This window comes from Lolium perenne, chromosome 3 (genome assembly GCF_019359855.2).
Source record: "Lolium perenne isolate Kyuss_39 chromosome 3, Kyuss_2.0, whole genome shotgun sequence".
Taxonomy (NCBI): domain Eukaryota; kingdom Viridiplantae; phylum Streptophyta; class Magnoliopsida; order Poales; family Poaceae; genus Lolium; species Lolium perenne.
In genome coordinates, this window is record NC_067246.2 from 110,637,068 (window position 1) to 110,658,379 (window position 21,312).

The 21,312-nt window shown below is 41.0% G+C and overlaps 2 protein-coding genes across 2 annotated transcripts; both read left to right on the forward strand.

The window, feature by feature from the left end:
- The first annotated feature begins 15,438 nt into the window (after positions 1-15,438).
- On the forward strand, positions 15,439-18,857 carry LOC127342164 (uncharacterized). The gene is made up of 4 exons (XM_051368108.2): positions 15,439-15,749; positions 16,506-16,640; positions 16,743-16,829; positions 18,300-18,857. Exons 1-4 carry the CDS (start codon positions 15,621-15,623, stop codon positions 18,459-18,461), a joined length of 513 nt encoding a protein of 170 aa, XP_051224068.1. The 5' UTR covers positions 15,439-15,620; the 3' UTR covers positions 18,462-18,857.
- Positions 18,858-19,439: 582 nt separating this feature from the next.
- Positions 19,440-20,232, forward strand: LOC127339548 (LOB domain-containing protein 25-like). The gene is made up of 2 exons (XM_051365389.1): positions 19,440-20,137; positions 20,229-20,232. Exons 1-2 carry the CDS (start codon positions 19,440-19,442, stop codon positions 20,230-20,232), a joined length of 702 nt encoding a protein of 233 aa, XP_051221349.1.
- The last annotated feature ends 1,080 nt before the right edge of the window (positions 20,233-21,312 follow it).

Here is a 21,312-nt window from a genome sequence, read left to right on the forward strand (position 1 = left end):
CTCTGCTCTTGGAGGCCCAACACTGTCTACAGGAAAAGGAGGGGGCGTAGACATCAAGCTATTTTCTGGCGCCGTTGCCGGGGACCGAAAAGCTTCACCACGGGTATTTCTTCCCTCGTCAACAACACGCCAGTCCTAGACAGTCAAGTATTTTCTGGCGCCGTTGCCGGGGAACGAAGGAAAGCTACACCATTTCCTCCCTCGTCAACTACGCGCCAAGCTATTTTCTGGCGCCGTTGCCGGGGAGGAAAGGTAAAAGGCACTCATACTTCGGTTCCAGGTAACAGTACTTTTCTGGCGCCATTGTGTTTGTGCTCGAAGCTATTTCCTTTAGATCCTGCAATTGCAACTTTTTGTTTCTTGTTTACACTAGTTAGGCATAATGGAATATAACTATGAGCTTCTTAATTTATTTCCTAAGCTAAGACATGAATTGTGTGATGCGAAAATTAAAGAACCTATGGAACCACATTTGCATGCTAGTAGCAATATTATTGGTATGAACGCAATCACTGCTAATGCTATGAATAAGTCTAAGCTTGGGGAAGCTAGTTTCTGTGATCTTTTTGGCTTCCCATCTTTAGGGGAGAAAATTTGTTCTGATAATGCTTTATCTCCCATATGCGATAACTCTAATAATGCTTGTGATACTTTAAATCACCCAACTGCAAGTACTTCTTTCAAGATACCCATGAAAATTATTGAACGTGTTATGGATAACCGCTATGAAGGGGATGGAACTGTCCATCCTAAAGATCATTTACTGTTTTTGCATGAATTATGCGGGTTATTCAAGTGTGCAGGTATCTCTATGGATGAAGTGAAGAGGAAGCTATTCTCCGTTTCGCTGTCTGGTAAAGCGGCGCATTGGTATAAATTGTTGGAGAATAGTCATTCTCTGGTATAAATTGTTGGAGAATAGTCATTCTCTTGGTTGGGAGGAAATTGCATCTCTCTTTTATTCTAAATTTTATCTCCTCATGAAGTGCATATTGATAGGAATTATATTTATCACTTTTATCCTCGTGATGGAGAGAGTATTTCTCAAGCGTGGGGGAGATTAAAGTCACTAATGCTCAAATGTCCCATTCATGAGCTCCCCCGTAATGTTATTGTTAACAATTTTTATGCGAGGCTTTCAGGACAACACAAGGACTATCTGGATGCCTGTTCGGAGGGATCTTTCACAAGCAAGGAGGTTGAAGCTAGGTGGGATCTTCTTGATCGGATTGAGGACAACGCTGAAGGATGGGAGAACGACAAAGGTAAAGAGTCAGGTATAAATTATGATTATGAATGCATTGAAGCTTTTATGGATACCGATAAATTTCGAAATATGAGTGCTACTTATGGTCTTGACTCTCAAGTTGCTGCAAATCTTTATAAAGCCTTTGCTTCTCATTTTGAATTGCCTAAAAAGAATTTTGATAAGTATCATGAACCTTTTAAAGAGGCTTGCATGAAGAATGAAATTGTTGTTAATTATTGCAATAAGCATGCTCAAACTCCTAAGAATGCTATTTCCTATAAGCATGTTAATTTTTGTGGAATACATAGACCTTGTGGAATTAATCAAATCAAAGATGAATATTGTATCCATCATGCTAATGAAAAAACTAGAAAGTGGTTTAGGGCTCTAGATGATCTTGGTAAAAAAGTTTGTGCCCTCTATCCTTTTATTTGTGAAGTTTGCCATGAAGTGGGTCATTTTAATTTTCAATGCTCCTCCAATGATAATTTGAACCCAATGAGTGCTGCAAATTTGTATTGTGATGATGAAATTACTCCTAATCAGCATGATGAACTTACTTTATTTTTGGGGTGTGAAGAACTGTATGAAAAATCTCTTTGTTACATATGAGTGATCTTGATATTGATGATGTCCTGCATGGGTGTTTTTCTTATTGCATTGATAATAGCCATACAAATACTTACATACAAAATATTTTAGAAGATGACACCTTGCCAAAATATGATAGGACCGCTGTGTGTTTTCAACTAATTAATGAAAAGGAGGGATCCTCCCAAGTTTCTTCTATTGTTTCTGAAAGTAAATCAGGTTATGCGGACAAGCCACCCTTCAAGCCTCTTCCTCCTAAAGAAGGGAACAAGGAGAAGGAAGAGAAGAAGAAGAAGAAGAAGAAGAAGAAGAAGAAGGGAACGAAGAAGAAGAAGAAGAAGAAGAAGAAGGAGAATAAAAAGAAAGAGGTAACGGCGTATCCTCGCGTGAATGAGATAACGCTAGGTAACCGTAAGTATGTTGCTCCTAATAATTATTGTGATAATGAATCTGAATACGATGATCTTCCTATGCCCTTTACATACATTAGCAATCATGATTTGAATGGGCACATTACTTTTGATATTGCAAATATCTGGGAAACTAATTCTGAAAATGATGATGATAATAATTACCATAGTGTCAGTGCTATCCATGCTTCCTCCCATAATGATATAGAAAGCTCTAAGCTTGGGGAAGAGGTGTTTGAAAATCCTTTTGCTACTGGTCATTATGTTCTTGATACATCTCCTTCTAATAACAATGATGGTATGGTCATAGATAAACCGACTGTGAAAGATAACTATTCTATTTCTTATGATGACACTGTGCCTCCGATCTTTGATGATTATTATAAAGAATGCTATGATATAGGTTATAACTATCCTTATGAAACTTGTCATAGCCATGATTGGATTACCAAAAACAATTCCCTTAATATGCAACTTGTTTACCATGTTCAAATTCTTGATAATAATCTTGCTCCAATTACTATTAATGAGAAGAACTCTTCTTATGCCAAAATTAATGATACTTCTATGCATATGAACCATGATAAGAATGTTTTAAGTGATGGGTATATTGTGGATTTCATCAATGATGCTACTGAAAGTTATTATGAGAGAGGGAAATATGGTTATATGCATCTTAATAATATTAAGTTTCCCCTCTTTATGTTGAGAATCTTGAAGTTACTCGTGTTTTATCCTCTTATGCTTGTCACTTTGTTCTTCATGAATTCATTTGTGTACAAGATTCCTCTTCATAGGAAGCATGTTATACTTAAATGTGTTTTGAATTTGCCTCTTGATGCTCTCTTTTGCTCCAAATACTATTTCTTGCGAGTGGATCATTAAAACTGCTGAGCCCATCTTAATGGCTATAAAGAAAGAACTTCTTGGGAGATAACCCATGTGTTTATTTTGCTACAGTACTTTGTTTTATATTTGTGTCTTGGAAGTTGTTTAATACTGTAGCAACCTCTCCTTATCTTAGTTTAGTGTTTTGTTGTGCCAAGTAAAGTCGTTGATAGTAAAGTTCATACTAAATTTGGATTACTGCGCAGAAACAGATTTCTGTCTGTCACGAATCTGGGCCAAATTCTCTGTAGGTAACTCAGAAAATTATTCCAATTTACGTGAGTGATCATCAGATATGTACGCAACTTTCATTCAATTTGAGCATTTTCATTTGAGCAAGTCTGGTGCCTCAATAAAATTCGTCAATACGAACTGTTCTGTTTTGACAGATTCTGCCTTTTATTTCGCATTGCCTGTTTTGTTATGTTCGATGGATATTTTGATTCCATTGACTTTCAGTAGCTTTGTGCAGTACAGAAGTGTTAAGAATGATTATGTCACCTCTGAACATGTATATTTTGATTGTGCACTAACCCTCTAATGAGTTGTTCTAAGTTTGGTGTGGAGGAAGTTTTCAAGGATCAAGAGAGGGAGATGATACAACATGATCAAGGAGAGTGAAAGCTCTAAGCTTGGGGATGCCCCGGTGGTTCACCCCTGCATATATCAAGAAGACTCAAGCGTCTAAGCTTGGGGATGCCTTGGGCATCCCCTTCTTCATCGACAATATTATCAGGTTCCTCCCCTGAAACTATATTTTTATTCCATCACAGCTTATGTACTTTACTTGGAGCATCTATTTGCTGTCGTTTTTGTTTTTGTTTGAATAAATGCTTGTGTGGGAGAGAGACACGCTCCGCTGGTTCATATGAACACATGTGTTCTTAGCTTTTAATTTTCATGGCGAAGGTTGAAACTGCTTCGTTAATTGTTATATGGTTGGAAACGGGAAATGCTACATGTAGTAACTCTAAAATGTCTTGGATAATGTGATACTTGGCAATTGTTGTGCTCATGTTTAAGCTCTTGCATCATATACTTTGCACCTATTAATGAAGAAATACGTAGAGCTTGCTAAAATTTGGTTTGCATAATTGGTCTCTCTAAGGTCTAGATAATTTCTAGTATTGGTTTGAACAACAAGGAAGATGGTGTAGAGTCTTATAATGTTTTCAATATGTCTTTTATGTGAGTTTTGCTGCACCGGTTCATCCTTGTGTTTGTTTCAAATAGCCTTGCTAGCCTAAACCTTGTATCGAGAGGGAATACCTCTCATGCATCCAAAATCCTTGAGCCAACCACTATGCCATTTGTGTCCACCATACCTACCTACTACATGGTATTTCTCCGCCATTCCAAAGTAAATTGCTTGAGTGCTACCTTTAAATTTCCATTCTTCACCTTTACAATATATAGCTCATGGGACAAATAGCCTAAAAACTATTGTGGTATTGAATATGTACTTATGCACTTTATCTCTTATTAAGTTGCTCGTTGTGCGATAACCATGTTCACTGGGGACGCCATCAACTACTCTTTGTTGAATATCATGTGAGTTGCTATGCATGTTCATCTTGTCTGAAGTAAGAGCGATCTACCACCTTATGGTTAGAGCATGCATATTGTTAGAGAAGAACATTGGGCCGCTAACTAAAGCCATGATCCATGGTGGAAGTTTCAGTTTTGGACAATATCCTCAATCTCATATGAGAAAATTAATTGTTGTTACATGCTTATGCATAAAAGAGGAGTCCATTATCTGTTGTCTATGTTGTCCCGGTATGGATGTCTAAGTTGAGAATAATCAATAGCGAGAAATCCGATGCGAGCTTTCTCCTTAGACCTTTGTACAGGCGGCATAGAGGTACCCCTTTGTGACACTTGGTTAAAACATGTGCATTGCGATGATCCCGGTAGTCCAAGCTAATTAGGACAAGGTGCGGGCTCTATTAGTATACTATGCATGAGGCTTGCAACTTGTAAGATATAATTTACATGATACATATGCTTTATTACTACCGTTGACAAAATTGTTTCTTGTTTTCAAAATCAAAGCTCTAGCACATTTATAGCAATCGATGCTTTCCTCTTTGAAGGACCATTCTTTTTACTTTTATTGTTGAGTCAGTTCACCTATTTCTCTCTACCTCAAGAAGCAAACACTTGTGTGAACTGTGCATTGATTCCTACATATTTGCATATTGCACTTATTATATTACTCTATGTTGACAATATCCATGAGATATACATGTTACAAGTTGAAAGCAATCGCTGAAACTTAATCTTCCTTTGTGTTGCTTCAATGCCTCTACTTTGAATTATTGCTTTATGAGTTAACTCTTATGCAAGACTTATTGATGCTTGTCTTTAAGTACTATTCATGAAAAGTCTTTGCTTTATGATTCATTTGTTTACTCATGTCATATACATTGTTTTGATCGATGCATTCACTACATATGCTTACAAATAGTATGATCAAGGTTATGATGGCATGTCACTCCAGAAATTATCTTTGTTTATCGTTTACCTGCTCGGGACGAGCAGGAACTAAGCTTGGGGATGCTGATACGTCTCCGACGTATCGATAATTTCTTATATTCCATGCCACATTATTGATGATATCTACATGTTTTATGCACACTTTATGTCATATTCGTGCATTTTCTGGAACTAACCTATTAACAAGATGCCGAAGTGCCAGTTCCTGTTTTCTGCTGTTTTTGGTTTCAGAAATCCTAGTAAGGAAATATTCTCGGAATTGGACGAAATCAACGCCCAGCATCTTAGAATCCCCGGAAGCATCCAGAACACCCGAGAGTCGCCAGAGGGGGGCCACGGGCCCACCAGATGATAGGCCGGCGCGGCCCACCCCCTGGCCGCGCGGCCCTATGGTGTCGTCGCCTCGTTGACCTTCTGACGCCGCCTCTCTGCCTATTTAAGGGTCCTCGACCTAAAACTTCGAGACGAAAAAGCCACGGTACGAGAAACCATCCAGAGCCGCCGCCATCGCGAAGCCAAGATCTGGGGGACAGGACTCTCTGTTCCGGCACGCCGCCGGGACGGGGAAGTGCCCCCGGAAGGCTCCTCCATCGACACCACCGCCATCTCCATCAACGCTGCTGTCTCCCATGAGGAGGGAGTAGTTCTCCATCGAGGCTCGGGGCTGTACCGGTAGCTATGTGGTTCATCTCTCTCCCTATGTACTTCAATACAATAATCTCATGAGCTGCCTTACATGATTGAGATTCATATGATGATGCTTGTAATCTAGATGTCGTTATGCTAGTCAAGTGAATTTTACTTATGTGATCTCCGGAGACTCCTTGTCCCACGTGTGTAAAGGTGACAGTGTGTGCACCGTGTGGGCCTCTTAGGCTATATTTCACAGAATACTTATTCACTATTATGAATGGCATAGTGAAGTGCTTATTTATATCTCTTTATGATTGCAATGTGTTTTGTATCACAATTCATCTATGTGCTACTCTAGTGATGTTATTAAAGTAGTTTATTCCTCCTGCACGGTGTAATGGTGACAGTGTGTGCATCCGTGTTAGTACTTGGCGTAGGCTATGATTATGATCTCTTGTAGATTATGAAGTTAACTATTGCTATGATGGTATTGATGTGATCTATTCCTCCTACATAGTGTGAAGGTGACAGTGTGCATGCTATGTTAGTACTTGGTTTAGTCGTGTTGATCTTTCATGCACTCTAAGGTTATTTAAATATGAACATTGAATATTGTGGAGCTTGTTAACTCCGGCATTGAGGGTTCGTGTAATCCTACGCAATTAGTGGTGTTCATCATCCAACAAGAGAGTGTAGAGTATGCATTTATCTATTCTGTTATGTGATCAAAGTTGAGAGTGTCCACTAGTGAAAGTCTAATCCCTAGGCCTTGTTCCTAAATACTGCTATCGCTGCTTGTTTACTGTTTTACTGCGTTACTACTGCTGTGTTACTACTGCTTGTTTACTATCCTGGGCAAAGCACTTTTCTGGTGCCGTTGCTACTGCTCATACTTATTCATACCACTTGTATTTCACTATCTCTTCGCCGAACTAGTGCACCTATTAGGTGTGTTGGGGACAAAAGAGACTTCTTGCTTTGTGGTTGCAGGGTTGCATGAGAGGGATATCTTTGACCTCTTCCTCCCTGAGTTCGATAAACCTTGGGTGATCCACTTAAGGGAAACTTGCTGCTGTTCTACAAACCTCTGCTCTTGGAGGCCCAACACTGTCTACAGGAAAAGGAGGGGGCGTAGACATCAGGGTGCCGGAGGCGATCTCCTGAATCCCCCGAGATGGGATTGGCGGCGGCGGCGTCTCTGGAAGGTTTTCCGTATCTTGGCTCTCGGTACTGGGGTTTTCTCGACGAAGACTTTTTATAGGTGGAAGGGCAGAGTCGGGGGGCTGACGGGGGCCCCACACGCTAGGGCGGCGTGGGCCCCCCTTGGGCCGCGCGGCCCTAGTGTGGCAGCGCCTCGTCGCCCCACTTCGTATCCCCCTCGGTCTTCTGGAAGCTTCGTGGAAAAATAAGACCCTGGGCGTTGATTTCGTCCAATTCCGAGAATATTTCCTTTGTAGGATTTCTGAAACCAAAAATAGCAGAAAATAGCAACTGGCTCTTCGGCATCTTGTCAATAGGTTAGTGCCGGAAAATGCATAAATATGACATAAAGTGTGTACAAAACATGTGAGTATCATCATAAAAGTAGCATGGAACATAAGAAATTATAGATACGTTTGAGACGTATCAAGCATCCCTAAGCTTAGTTCCTACTCGTCCTCGAGTAGGTAAACGATAACAAAGATAATTTCTGAAGTGGCATGCTATCATAATCTTGATCAATACTATTGTAAGGATATGTAATGAATGAAGTGATTCTAAGCAATGGTAAAGACAATGATTAAACAACTGAATCATATAGCAAAGACTTTTCATGAATAGTACTTTCAAGACAAGCATCAATAAGACTTGCATAGGAGTTAACTCATAAAGCAATAGATTCTTAGTAGAAAGTTTTGAAGCAACACAAAGGAAGATATAAGTTTAAGCAATTGCTTTCAACTTCAACATGTTTATCTCATGGATAATTGTCAACAGAGAGTAATATGATGAATGCAAATAAGCAAGTATGTAGGAATCAATGCACAGTTAACACAAGTGTTTGCTTCTAAGATAGAAAGAAGTAGGTAAACTGACTCAACATAAAAGTAAAAGAATGGCCCTTCGCAGAGGGAAGCAGGGATAAAATCATGTGCTAGAGCTTTTCAAGTTTTGAAATCATAAAGAGAGCATAAAAGTAAGGTTTTGAGAGGTGTTTGTTGTTGTCAACGAATGGTAGTGGGCACTCTAACCCCCTTGCCAGACAGACTTTCAAAGAGCGGCTCCCATGAAATTTTTATTTTTGGGTGACACTCCTTCCAACCTTTGCTTTCACAAACCATGGCTAACCGAATCCTCGGGTGCCTTCCAACAATCACATACCATGAAGGAGTGTCTATTTATTTCAGTTTTATTTAGAGATGACACTCCTCCCCACATTTGCTTTCTCAAGCCATGGCTAACCGAATCCTCGGGTGCCTTCCAACCTTTCACATACCATGGAGGAGTGTCTATTTGTAAAATTATTAATTGGGGCTGGGAACCCCATTGCCAGCTCTGTTTGCAAAATTATTGGATAAGCGGATGAAGCCACTAGTCCATTGGTGAAAGTTGCCCAACAAGATTGAAAGATAAAACACCACATACTTCCTCATGAGCTATAAAACATTGACACAAATAAGAGATAGTAAATTTTGAATTGTTTAAAGGTAACACACGAAGTATTTACTTGGAATGGCAGAAAAATACCATGTAGTAGGTAGGTATGGTGGACACAAATGGCATAGTTTTTGGCTCAAGGATTTTGGATGCACGAGAAGTATTCCCTCTCAGTACAAGACTTAGGCTAGCAAGGTTATTTGAAACAAACACAAGTATGAACCGGTACAGCAAAACTTACATAAGAACATATTGCAAGCATTATAAGACTCTACACTGTCTTCCTTGTTGTTCAAACCCTCACCAGAAAATATCTGGACTTTAGAGAGACCAATCATGCAAACCAAATGTCAACAAGCTCTACGGTATTTCTTCATTAATAGGTGCAAAGTATATGATGCAAGAGCTTAAATATGAGCACAACAATTGCCAAGTATCAAATTATTCAAGACATTATACAAATTACCACATGTAGCATTTTCTGTTTCCAACCATATAACAATTAACGAAGTAGTTTCAACCTTCGCCATGAACATTAAGAATAAGGCTAAGAACATATGTGTTCATATGCAACAGCGGAGCGTGTCTCGCTCCCACACAATGAATGCTAGGATCCAATTTTATTCAAACAAAACAAAACAAGAACATAAAGACGCTCCAAGTAAAGCACATAAGATGTGACAGAATAAAAATATAGTTTCACTAGAGGTGACCTGATAATTTGTCGATGAAGAAGGGATGCCTTGGGCATCCCCAAGCTTAGATGCTTGAGTCTTCTTGAAATATGCAGGGATGAACCACGGGGCATCCCCAAGCTTAGAGTTTTCACTCTCCTTGATCATATAGTATCATCCTCCTCTCTTGATCCTTGAAAACTTCCTCCACACCAAACTCAAAACAAACTCATTAGAGGGTTAGTGCATAATCAAAAATTCACATGTTCAGAGGTGACATAATCATTCTTAACACTTCTGGACATTGCACAAAGCTACTGAAAGTTAATGGAATAAAGAAATCCATCAAACATAGCAAAACAGGCAATGCGAAATAAAAGGCAGAATCTATCAAAACAGAACAGTCCGTAAAGACAAATTTTTCTGGGGCACTTAACTTGCTCAGATGAAAATTCTCAAATTGAATGAATGTTGAATACATATCTAAGGATTACTCACGTAAATTGGCAGATTTTTCTGAGTTACCTACAGAGAATACTACTCAAATTCGTGACAGCAAGAAATCTGTTTTTGCGCAGTAATCCAAATCTAGTATGAACCTTACTATCAAAGACTTTACTTGGCACAACAATGCAATAAAATAAAGATAAGGAGAGGTTTCTACAGTAGTAACAACTTCCAAGACTCAAATATAAAACAAAAGTGCGGAAGTAAAATCATGGGTTGTCTCCCATAAGCGCTTTTCTTTAACGCCTTTCAGCTAGGCGCAGAAAGTGTGAATCAAGTGTTATCAAGAGATGAAGCATCAACATCATAATTTGTTCTAATGGTAGAATCAAAAGGTAACTTCATTCTCTTTCTAGGGAAGTGTTCCATACCTTTCTTGAGAGGAAATTGATATTTAATATTACCTTCCTTCATATCAATAATAGCACCAACAGTTCGAAGAAAAGGTCTTCCCAAAATAATGGGGCAAGATGCATTGCATTCAATATCCAAGACAACAAAATCAACGGGGACAAGGTTATTGTTAACCGTAATGCGAACATTATCAATCGTCCCCAAAGGTTTCTTTGTAGAATTATCAGCAAGATTAACATCCAAATAACAATTTTTCAATGGTGGCAAGTCAAGCATATTATAGATTTTCTTAGGCATAACGGAAATACTTGCACCAAGATCGCATAAATCATTACAATCAAAATCATTGACCTTCATCTTAATGATAGCCTCCCAACCATCTTCCAACTTCCTAGGAATAGAAGTTTCAAGTTTTAGTTTCTCTTCTCTAGCTTTAATGAGAGCATTTGTAATATGTTTTGTAAGGCCAAATTTATAGCACTAGCATTGGGACTTTTAGCAAGTTTTTGTAAGAACTTTATAACTTCAGAGATGTGAAAATCATCAAAATCTAAACCATTATGATCTAAAGCAATGGAATCATTGTCCCTAATATTTTGAAAAATTTCGGCAGTTTTATCACAAGCAGTTTCAGCAGTTTTAGCAGTTTCAGGCAGTTTTGCACACTTTGCATTAGGAGTAGAAACATTGCCAATACCAATTATTTTACCATTGATAGTAGGAGGTGTAGCAACATGTGAAGAATCAACATTACTAGTGGTGGTAATAGTCCAAACTTTAGCTACATTGTTCTCTTTAGCATTTTCTTCTTTTTCCCACCTAGCACACAATTCAGCCATCAATCTAATATTTTCATTAATTTGAAATTGGATGGCGTTTGCTGTAGCAAATGACTTAATATCTTTATTTTCATTAGGCATAACTTTCAATTTTAAAAGATCAACATCAGCAGCAAGACTATCAACTTTAGAAGCAAGAATATCAATTTTACCAAGGTTTTCTTCAACAGATTTGTTAAAAGCAGTTTGTGTACTAATAAATTCTTTAAGCATGGCTTCAAGACCAGAGGGTATATTCCTATTATTGTTGTAATAATTCCCATAAGAATTACCATAACCATTACTATTATTAGCAGGATATGGCCTATAGTTGTTACCAGAATTATTCCTATAAGCGTTGTTGTTGAAATTATTATTTTTAATGAAGTTCACATCAACATGCTCTTCTTGAGCAACCAATGAAGCTAAAGGAACATTATTAGGATCAACATTAGATCTACCATTCACAAGCATAGACATAATAGCATCAATCTTATCACTCAAGGAGGAGGTTTCTTCAACAGAATTTACCTTCTTACCTTGTGGAGCTCTTTCCGTGTGCCATTCAGAGTAATTAATCATCATATCATCAAGAAGCTTTGTTGCGGCGCCTAGAGTGATGGACATAAAAGTACCTCCAGCAGCTGAATCCAATAAGTTCCGCGAAGAAAAATTCAATCCTGCATAAAAGGTTTGGATGATCATCCAAGTAGTCAGTCCATGGGTAGGGCAATTTTTAACCAAATATTTCATTCTTTCCCATGCTTGGGCAACATGCTCATTATCCAATTGCTTAAATTCATTATGCTACTTCTCAAAGATATAATTTTAGCAGGAGGATAATATCTACCAATGAAAGCATCCTTACATTTAGTCCATGAATCAATACTATTCTTAGGCAAAGATAGCAACCAATCTTTAGCTCTTCCTCTTAATGAGAAAGGAAACAATTTTAATTTTATAATGTCACCATCTACATCCTTATACTTTTGCATTTCACAAAGTTCAACAAAATTATTAAGATGGGCAGCAGCATCATCAGAACTAACACCAGAAAATTGCTCTCTCATAACAAGATTTAATAAAGCAGGTTGAATTTCAAAAAATTCTGCTGTGGTAGCAGGTGGAGCAATAGGTGTGCATAAGAAATCATTATTATTTGTGCTTGTGAAGTCACACAACTTAGTATTTTCAGGGTACCCATTTTAGCAATAGTAAATAAAGCAAACTAGATAAAGTAAATGCAAGTAACTAATTTTTTTGTGTTTTTAATATGGAGAACGCAAACAAGATAATAAAGTAAAGAAAGTAACTAATTTTTTGTATTTTTGATATAATGAGAAAACAAAGCAGTAAATAAAGTAAAGTGAAGCAAGACAAAAACAAAGTAAAGAGATTGGAAGTGGAAGACTCCCCTTGCAGCGTGTCTTGATCTCCCCGGCAACGGCGCCAGAAAACGTGCTTGATACGCGTGAGGCACACGTCCGTTGGGAACCCCAAGAGGAAGGTGTGATGAGTACAACAGTAAGTTTTCCCTCAGTAAGAAACCAAGGTTATCGAACCAGTAGGAGTCAAGAAGCACGTGAAGGTTGATGGTGGCGGAGTGTAGTGCGGCGCAACACCAGAGATTCCGGCGCCAACGTGGAACCTGCACAACACAATCAAAGTACTTTGCCCCAACGTAACAGTGAGGTTGTCAATCTCACCGGCTTGCTGTAACAAAGGATTAAATGTATAGTGTGGATGATGATGTTTGTTTGCGAAGAACAGTAAAGAACAAGTATTGCAGTAGATTGTATTCGATGTAAAAGAATGGACCGGGGTCCACAGTTCACTAGTGGTGTCTCTCCAATAAGATAAATAGCATGTTGGGTGAACAAATTACAGTTGGGCAATTGACAAATAAAGAGGGCATAACAATGCACATACATATTATGATGAGTAGTGTGAAATTCAATTGGGCATTACGACAAAGTACATAGACCGCTATCCAGCATGCATCTATGCCTAAAAAGTTCACCTTCGGGTTAGCATCCGCACCCCTTCCAGTATTAATTTGCAAACAACAGACAATTGCATTAAGTATGGTGCGTAATGTAATCAACACAAATATCCTTAGACAAAGCATTGATGTTTTATCCCTAGTGGCAACAACACATCCACAACCTTAGAATTTTATGTCACTGTCCCAGATTAAATGGAGGCATGAACCCACTACCGAGCATAAATACTCCCTCTTGATGTTACAAGTATCAACTTGGCCAGAGCTTCTACTAGCAACGGAGAGCATGCAAGATCATAAACAACACATAGATGATAGATTGATAATCAACATAACATAGTATTCCATATCCATCGGATCCCAACAAACGCACATGTAGCATTACAAATAGATGATCTTGATCATGATAGGCAGCTCACAAGATCTAACATGATAGCACAATGAGGAGAAGACAACCATCTAGCTACTGCTATGGACCCATAGTCCAGGGGTGAACTACTCACACATCACTCCGGAGGCAATCATGGCGATGAAGAGTCCTCCGGGAGATGATTCCCCTCTCCGGCAGGGTGCCGGAGGCGATCTCCTGAATCCCCCGAGATGGGATTGGCGGCGGCGGCGTCTCTGGAAGGTTTTCCGTATCGTGGCTCTCGGTACTGGGGTTTTCTCGACGAAGACTTTTTATAGGCGGAAGGGCAGAGTCGGGGGGCTGACGGGGGCCCCACACGCTAGGGCGGCGCGGGCCCCCCTTGGGCCGCGCGGCCCTAGTGTGGCGGCGCCTCGTCGCCCCACTTCGTATCCCCCTCGGTTTTCTGGAAGCTTCGTGGAAAAATAATACCCTGGGCGTTGATTTCGTCCAATTCCGAGAATATTTCCTTTGTAGGATTTCTGAAACCAAAAACAAAAGAAAACAGCAACTGGCTCTTCGGCATCTTGTCAATAGGTTAGTGCCGGAAAATGCATAAATATGACATAAAGTGTGTATAAAACATGTGCGTATCATCATAAAAGTAGCATGGAACATAAGAAATTATAGATACGTTTGAGACGTATCAAGCACCACATCCTCAAGTTCTGTGTATTCTCCGGTTCGTTTGGATCCTCCTTCGGCTTGGTGAGTGAACTCGCCGTCAAACAATGGTTCATCATCGATAGAGATCGTGGTTATTTGAGTAGTTAAACAATGGCATGTTGGGTCTCGGTGCCGGCCCCTTTGTTGATCATGTTCTCCATGCTCATGTCCCCATCCTCGAAGAAGGGTTGGTACACATGTCATCGGGTTAGACACAAATTATGCTTAATATATGGATGCAAATATGGAAACAAAAGAGATCCATACCGGGTCGGAGGATGAACCAGGCCGGGTCGTCATATGTTCGAACATGTTGCGGGGAACATGGACGACATAAGGCTTTGCGGGCTTCTTTTGCACGCCCCCTAACAAGCCACTTAACGTTGAGGTCAATGTTTGAAACAGTCGCCACAACCAGGAAAGACTCGCTGACCTCCGGTGATGTGTACCTCGACAACGGGACGCTGTCATTTCTTGTTTTGGAAAGCGTGGTGACTTGTTCGCAGATGATCCAGGGCTCATCGCTAGGGGGTTGGTCAGCATCTGCCCGTTAATCATGAGGGCAGCTTGGGCGGTGATGGGCTCCGAGCTAGCATCGAGCCTCTGTTCTTTTTTTTTTTGCGAAACATAGTACAAACGTAGACGCTCACACATACTGCACTCACCCCATGAACGCACACACGTTCTACCCCTATGAGCATCTCCGAGAGACTAAATTCGAGAAACTGATCCGACGGATTTTGAGATTGAGGAAGTCAGTACGGACGCCCCGCTGTTTACGAAAACGTCGCCTCCCACCAAAAAACATTCCACCTTTTAATGAGATATTAAAGTGTCAAACCTGAAGTTCAAACTCTGGTAACCATCATGTAGGACGCTGGTGGAGATAAGAGACTCCATTGAGAATGTTCCACTCGGAGAAATTATGCACGGCATCAAGTAGACTTGGAAACTTCATGTATCACCAGCCAATAAAATACTACGGCATTGTTCCAACCGAATTCCATTAATTTAGTTTGTGTAGGCTTGTTTGACAAGGAACACGACTTTGAACTAGGAGACATTTTAAAGGGGCCGGTTGGTCGAAAGTCGAAAATCCATTCAGCAAAGTCCGTTCCGTTCTGTTCTGTTCCGTTTCACAGGAGTTGTGTTCCTCCATCGAACCGAATCGAATCCCATCCGGGACCAACTCTCCCCTCCCGTCCCCATCGATCGCCCCCGCCCACCATTCGAGGAGGAGGGAGAGCGGAGGCGGAGAAGGCGGAGGCCAAAGACCGCCGCCGACAATGGCGCTGCCGGTGGCGAAGCTGGGGACTCTGCTGCTGCGGACGCTGTCCAAGCCCATCGCCAGCCGCCTCAAGAGCCAGGCCGCCGTCCACCCCAAGTTCCGCGACTTCATCATCAGCATCGCCCAGGTTCGCTTCTTTCCGCTTTCTGCCATCTCCTTTCGAGGGCAAGGGCGCCGCAGAACGAAGCTGTTGGGAGGGAAAGCGGCCGAAATAACCCCTAATAACTGTTCAGCGGGTAGGGGATCTGATCTGATTAGGGTTCTTGGGTTGAACGGTTTGGAATCGAATGAAAAAATACGCTTTTGTGCAGTACCCATCTGGGGGCAAGCTTTGTGCAGTGATTAAACTCGCCCTGGCTTCCGGGAGATTGGAAAAGAATGGTGATGGACTAGTTGGGTTGGTAACTGGCTGCTAGTTCCATGCCAATGTGTGTTTTGTGAGTTAAACCTTAGGGAAACAGGGCTCTGTTTGGGGGTCTGCGGAAAAAAACTTTGGCTGTACATCTATGGATCAGGCTCACTTGATTAGTTCATCCAGAATTTCATTGGAACTAATTAGTGCTTTATTTCCGTAAAGATGGAGATTGCTTTATGAAAACTTTGATGACTGCCAAGTCAACTTAGAGGATAGTCACGTCAGGTTTGTTTGAATTATAAAAATGTGAGTTTCAACCTCTATGTGACATTATCTGCCTTAGGATGATGTGTTTTGGTTGCTATCAACAAATGGATGTTCCTTGGTTGTTAGAGCAAACGATCGGGTGCTAGTTACACTCTAGGGCCCCATATCTATTTCCACGTGGCCGCTTGATAGGCAGAACCTTTTCTTCTCTTTGAGCTGTCCAAACAAAGTGAACTGATAATCCTCTAACAAATATTGCAGATGAACCATCGTATCACCACAAGGATACAAAGGCGCATTTACGGCCATGCAACAAATGTGGAGATCAGACCTTTAGATGAGCAGAAGGCAGTACAAGCTGCCACAGATCTCATCGGAGAAGGCTTCATCTTTTCGGTAAAATCTAAACCGTAGGTTAACTATATGTACCCTGCTATGCTCTGTGAAAGCAAAATTAATTGAAATTCGCTGAATAATAGCATTATGTTTTGGTTGTAGGTTGCTGTCGCTGCTTTGATTTTCGAGGTGCAAAGAAGCGCTAGGTCAGAGGCTAGAAAGGAGGAAGCTCGCAAACAGGAACTTGAGGTAGCACTGCATAATTTCATCACTTGATGCCATTGCTCTCTATTGTCGTACTTTCCAATATTTTCCTTCGCTTCCTGAAATCAGATGATTGTATTATGCCAACACATGTCCATGTATATGCCGGCTATCCAATCCTATAAATTTTTCTTTTTCTTTTGAAAAGCACTTGGCACCAGGAAATGGTATCTACGAGTCTGTATTGTTTAGACATAGAAACCGGAAATCTTTACTTGAATTCACAGAAATCTCTTGCCCTTGCTAACTTTGTGTTAGAAAGTTCATTAACTGCACAACTTGATACATTCAGATATATTATGGCATCTCCAATGTCTTAAATCAAACAAACCTCATCGTTCAAACACCCAAATTTAGTTTGACACTGCGAATTGATCATATGATCCATTCCTAATGTGTTATATCAGGGGAGAGTTTGTACGTGTTTTGTTACTATGAGCACATTGTCCTGGTTTATGTCAAAAGTTTGCATATGGAGTAGACATGTAGGAACTATAGGAATAAAGCAGAGAATTTTATATTTTTATGCAACCACATGGCCACCCTTTTAAATGCCTCCTTTTCGCAATCGTGCAATAGTATGTAAATACTTCTTTTTTGTTAACACTTTGTATGTTGGGAGAGAATTTTCTTGACCTAGGAGTAGGAGGGTAGGTATTAACCCAATAAACATAATAAACTACTAATGAGGACCACAGGGCATTCATTCCATTTCCAACTAAATAGTGCATGGTTAACTATAGAGAATGTTCTCTCCAAAAAAAAAACTATAGAGAATGCTGTGCTCCAAGTGAAGTTGCAACAGGATAGAGTAGAGAAGCAGCCTGGCCTAGAAACTTTAATATGGCAAACTGTATACATACTCCATCTGTTCAAGATTAATTGAAGATCTAGTTTTATCCTAAGTTAAACTTCTTTAAGCTTGACCAAGTCGATAGAAAAATGTGTTAATATCTACAACACAGAAATACTCAGCTTTTTTCCTCCATGAGACAAAATTTCTCAGGCTTATGACATTTGCATTGTTCACGGATATATTTGTAGTGGGTGGAATATTACAAGTTGAACATTGTTAAGATAATCCAAATATCCTGTGTTGCTGAAGCTGAGCAAAACTGAGCACGTTAATAATTATGCTTTTTAAGAATGGGATTTACATATTTTGTCTCTCATATTTTTCAAGTTAGAAATATGTTTAAGAGAATAATAATCATTTTGGATAATTAGTACTCCCTCTGATCCATAACAAGTTTCGTGGTTTTAGTTCATATTTGTCCAAATGTGAACTAAACTCGTGACACTTATTATGGATCAGAGGGAGTAGATCTGTTTATTAGTATAATCCTTCATGGCAGTTTAACTGTATTAGATAGGTTCTGGAACACAAAGGGGGTGTATTTGTTTTCCTTCCCAGTTTATAATAAATTTAGCTGAATGTTTTTAATTGATCTCCAGGAATTGAAACAAAGGGAAGATAGTTTAGCTAAAGATTTAGAAGATCTTAAACGGAAGCTGGATGAACTTGAGCGCCTCGCCAGAGGACGGGGCCTTTCTGGAATATTCAACTTCAAAGGTGTCAGTGGATCGGATGGCGGCAAGGCAGCAACACCTGCTTGATTTATGGATGCAAGTTTGGTCAGGAAAACAAGGATGTTGTGTTGTCTAGGTTATGCGCACAACAACTTCAAATTAGCTAACTGGTTTCCTAATTCTTCTGCCACACTTCTATGATTTTATTGCTACACCCATTCTTTTGGTGAATGGATCAAATTTTATGGTGGTCGATCCATTAGACATCGCGAAATAATAGTGTAACTGTGTAAGGAAAAGGCCGGGTTACTTCTTGTACGGAGAAGTAATCACAGAAAGAGATGTAAAGATGAGTGTATTCTTACTTTTGGGCCTCCGGCTCCGCTAGCACATCAGGTAGGCAAGTCTAAATGTTTGATTATATGTTGTGGGCTCTGACAGACTATGATCTGAATTTTCTCCTCAACACTGTCTGGTGATCCATTGTGACTTGTGAGAGTTTGATATTAAATCACAATTAAATGCGTTCACCTGATTCATTTTTTTGGTGAACACGTCTGTGAACTGTGAATTAGTAAACGACTATCACAGTATTCTACTATACAAGCGAAGAAGCTGGCATCTTTGTTTTCTGAATAAGACATTCCCTACGACGTATCCATTGTCTGTTCAGGTATAAGATGCCAATGCTTTAGTGAATCACACAATTCTCATCTTGCATTGTTGCGTGGAATCAAAGATGCATTTTTTTTCTACTGCATAGAAAACAAATACACGCGGTACATGAGATGCAGCATGCATGCGTCACATGACATAATGTGCATGATTAGTGAAATGAAACAGCTTGTAGTACTTGTACTGATTATATACTATATAGCTTTGCATGTTGTATGTTTGTACAATGTATTAGAAGTTTCCACGCCCCTGTTTCTTCGGTGAAATCTTCCTGTGAGCAACCTAGAAAACCGTAAACCCTACTTCCACCTTACTATCTTTGCGAACGGATATATACGTGTACGTGCGCATCCATCTATCCTCTCTGCTCGGCGCACCGTGCGGACCGATATGACCGGCGGCGTGGGCGTTGGCGGCGGCGGGGCGTGCGCGGTGTGCAAGCACCAGCGGCGCAAGTGCGAGCCCAACTGCGAGCTTGCCGCTTACTTCCCGGCCAACAGGATGAACGACTTCCGCGCGCTGCACCTCGTCTTCGGGGTTGCCAACCTCACCAAGCTCATCAAGGCCAACGCCACCGAGGCGGCCCGCCGCCGCGCCGCCGAGACGCTGACGTGGGAGGCGCGGTGGCGGGAGCGCGACCCATCCGAGGGGTGCTACCGGGAGGTCTCCTGCCTCCGCCGCGAGAACGCCGTGCTCCGCGCCGAGAACGCCGCTCTCCGGCGCCGGGCCGACCAGTGTGCGGGCTGCTGCGCCGGCGCCCTGCAACAGCAGCAACAACAACAAATGCTGCTAGTCTCGGCTTACAACGGCGCACGGCCTCCCGGCAGCGTGCTGCACGGCGCTGGCACTACCGGTGTCGTGCCCGGCGGCTTCTACAACGGCAATGCCGGCGCTGGCGTCCGTGGCGCCAATGGCAACGGGGCGATGTCCGTGAGGCCTCACGCGTCGGTTCCGGCGGCGCAGACGACGATGGCCGGATATTCTCAGGGTGAACGCTACCACGCCGCGTCGAACGGAGCAAACGGCGCCGGCGCGCCGAGGCCGGGCGCAGCTGGTCAGGTGGAGTCCAGGGAGAAGAACAGCGCGAGGTAAGATGAGGATGCTCTCATTCCTTCAGTTGAGGTGGAGGTTTGCATGGAGGATATATGGGCTTCTCTTCCTTGTGTTTTGCGACTGCAGGTGACGCAGAGCAGAGCTAGCAGTGGGTCAAGATTAAGAGACAAGATGAAGGCCACAAACTCTAGGATGACTGCAGAAACTCAACTGTTGGTTGTTTCCCATGAAATTCACGCGTTCCAAACAAGCCCTAAGTATAGGTTTTGGAATAAAAAGGAGATGGGTTTCATTGCTCTTTTTTCTTGCTTTTCTTCTGCTTGAGCAGGATACCCAAAGTCCAAAGTGTATAAACTCAGCTTTGTATGACTGGTAGCTAGAGATCAGAAGAGAATACATTCCAGAGATGATTCTTATGCAGAAGTAGGAAATTGTCTTAGCTTCTCAATGGAAAAAAAATTCCAAGATGTTAAATAAAATAATGATTCTTTCAAGTGTATGAAAGAGGAGATTCCTATATGAAAATTTTGTGAGACAGTACGTAGGAAATAAAATTCCTACATCATCATCCAACTTTTCTTTGTTCCAAATGAGGGCCTTGATGTTTGCTCCCCAGATGAATAACCCTATCATCTCCGAAAGTAAATGCATATGATCATCTAAACTCCAGTAGCTCATAAAATCTACTCAGCCAACTGTGACCGACAAAAATATATCCATTACAACGCAAATTCTACATTAGCTCAAACTGGAGTTGACAAACAATGGTAAAACAGGAGCTGACAAATAATGGTAAAACAAGCCACATTGAGTCATTGGGATGAGCGGCATGCTCGGTATTGATTCATATTACAATGACAACATGTCAACACCCGGATTTTTAGGTCCAGATGCCTATTATGCCATTCATCGCAATCCCAGGAATATTGTTTTTGCGAGACATAATAGATTAATATCACAACACATCATTCATTACAACGCATAATTGTCTTACAACAAAGGATCACATGATCCAGTCTCATTACAATAGTAGACGATCTATTGATCAATTACAAAACACATAGCGGAAGCGAAGTAGCGTAGTAGTAGCGGTCATGGTCCATCTGTTCCACAGGCAACTGTTGACGTCAGGAGTGATCCTAGTTGTCGTAGACGTCCTGCTGTCCTTCTTCCGGGTTCTGGTACTCCTCTTCATAGTCTGGCCATTTGA

Bases quoted from the DNA above. Each gene is read 5' to 3' on its own strand.
- LOC127339548 (XM_051365389.1), top strand. From the start codon at position 19,440: ATGACCGGCGGCGTGGGCGTTGGCGGCGGCGGGGCGTGCGCGGTGTGC.
- LOC127342164 (XM_051368108.2), top strand. From the start codon at position 15,621: ATGGCGCTGCCGGTGGCGAAGCTGGGGACTCTGCTGCTGCGGACGCTG. The intron at 16,641-16,742 runs GTAAAATCTAAA...TTTTGGTTGTAG, and splicing joins GAGAAGGCTTCATCTTTTCG to GTTGCTGTCGCTGCTTTGAT. The intron at 16,830-18,299 runs GTAGCACTGCAT...ATTGATCTCCAG, and splicing joins CTCGCAAACAGGAACTTGAG to GAATTGAAACAAAGGGAAGA.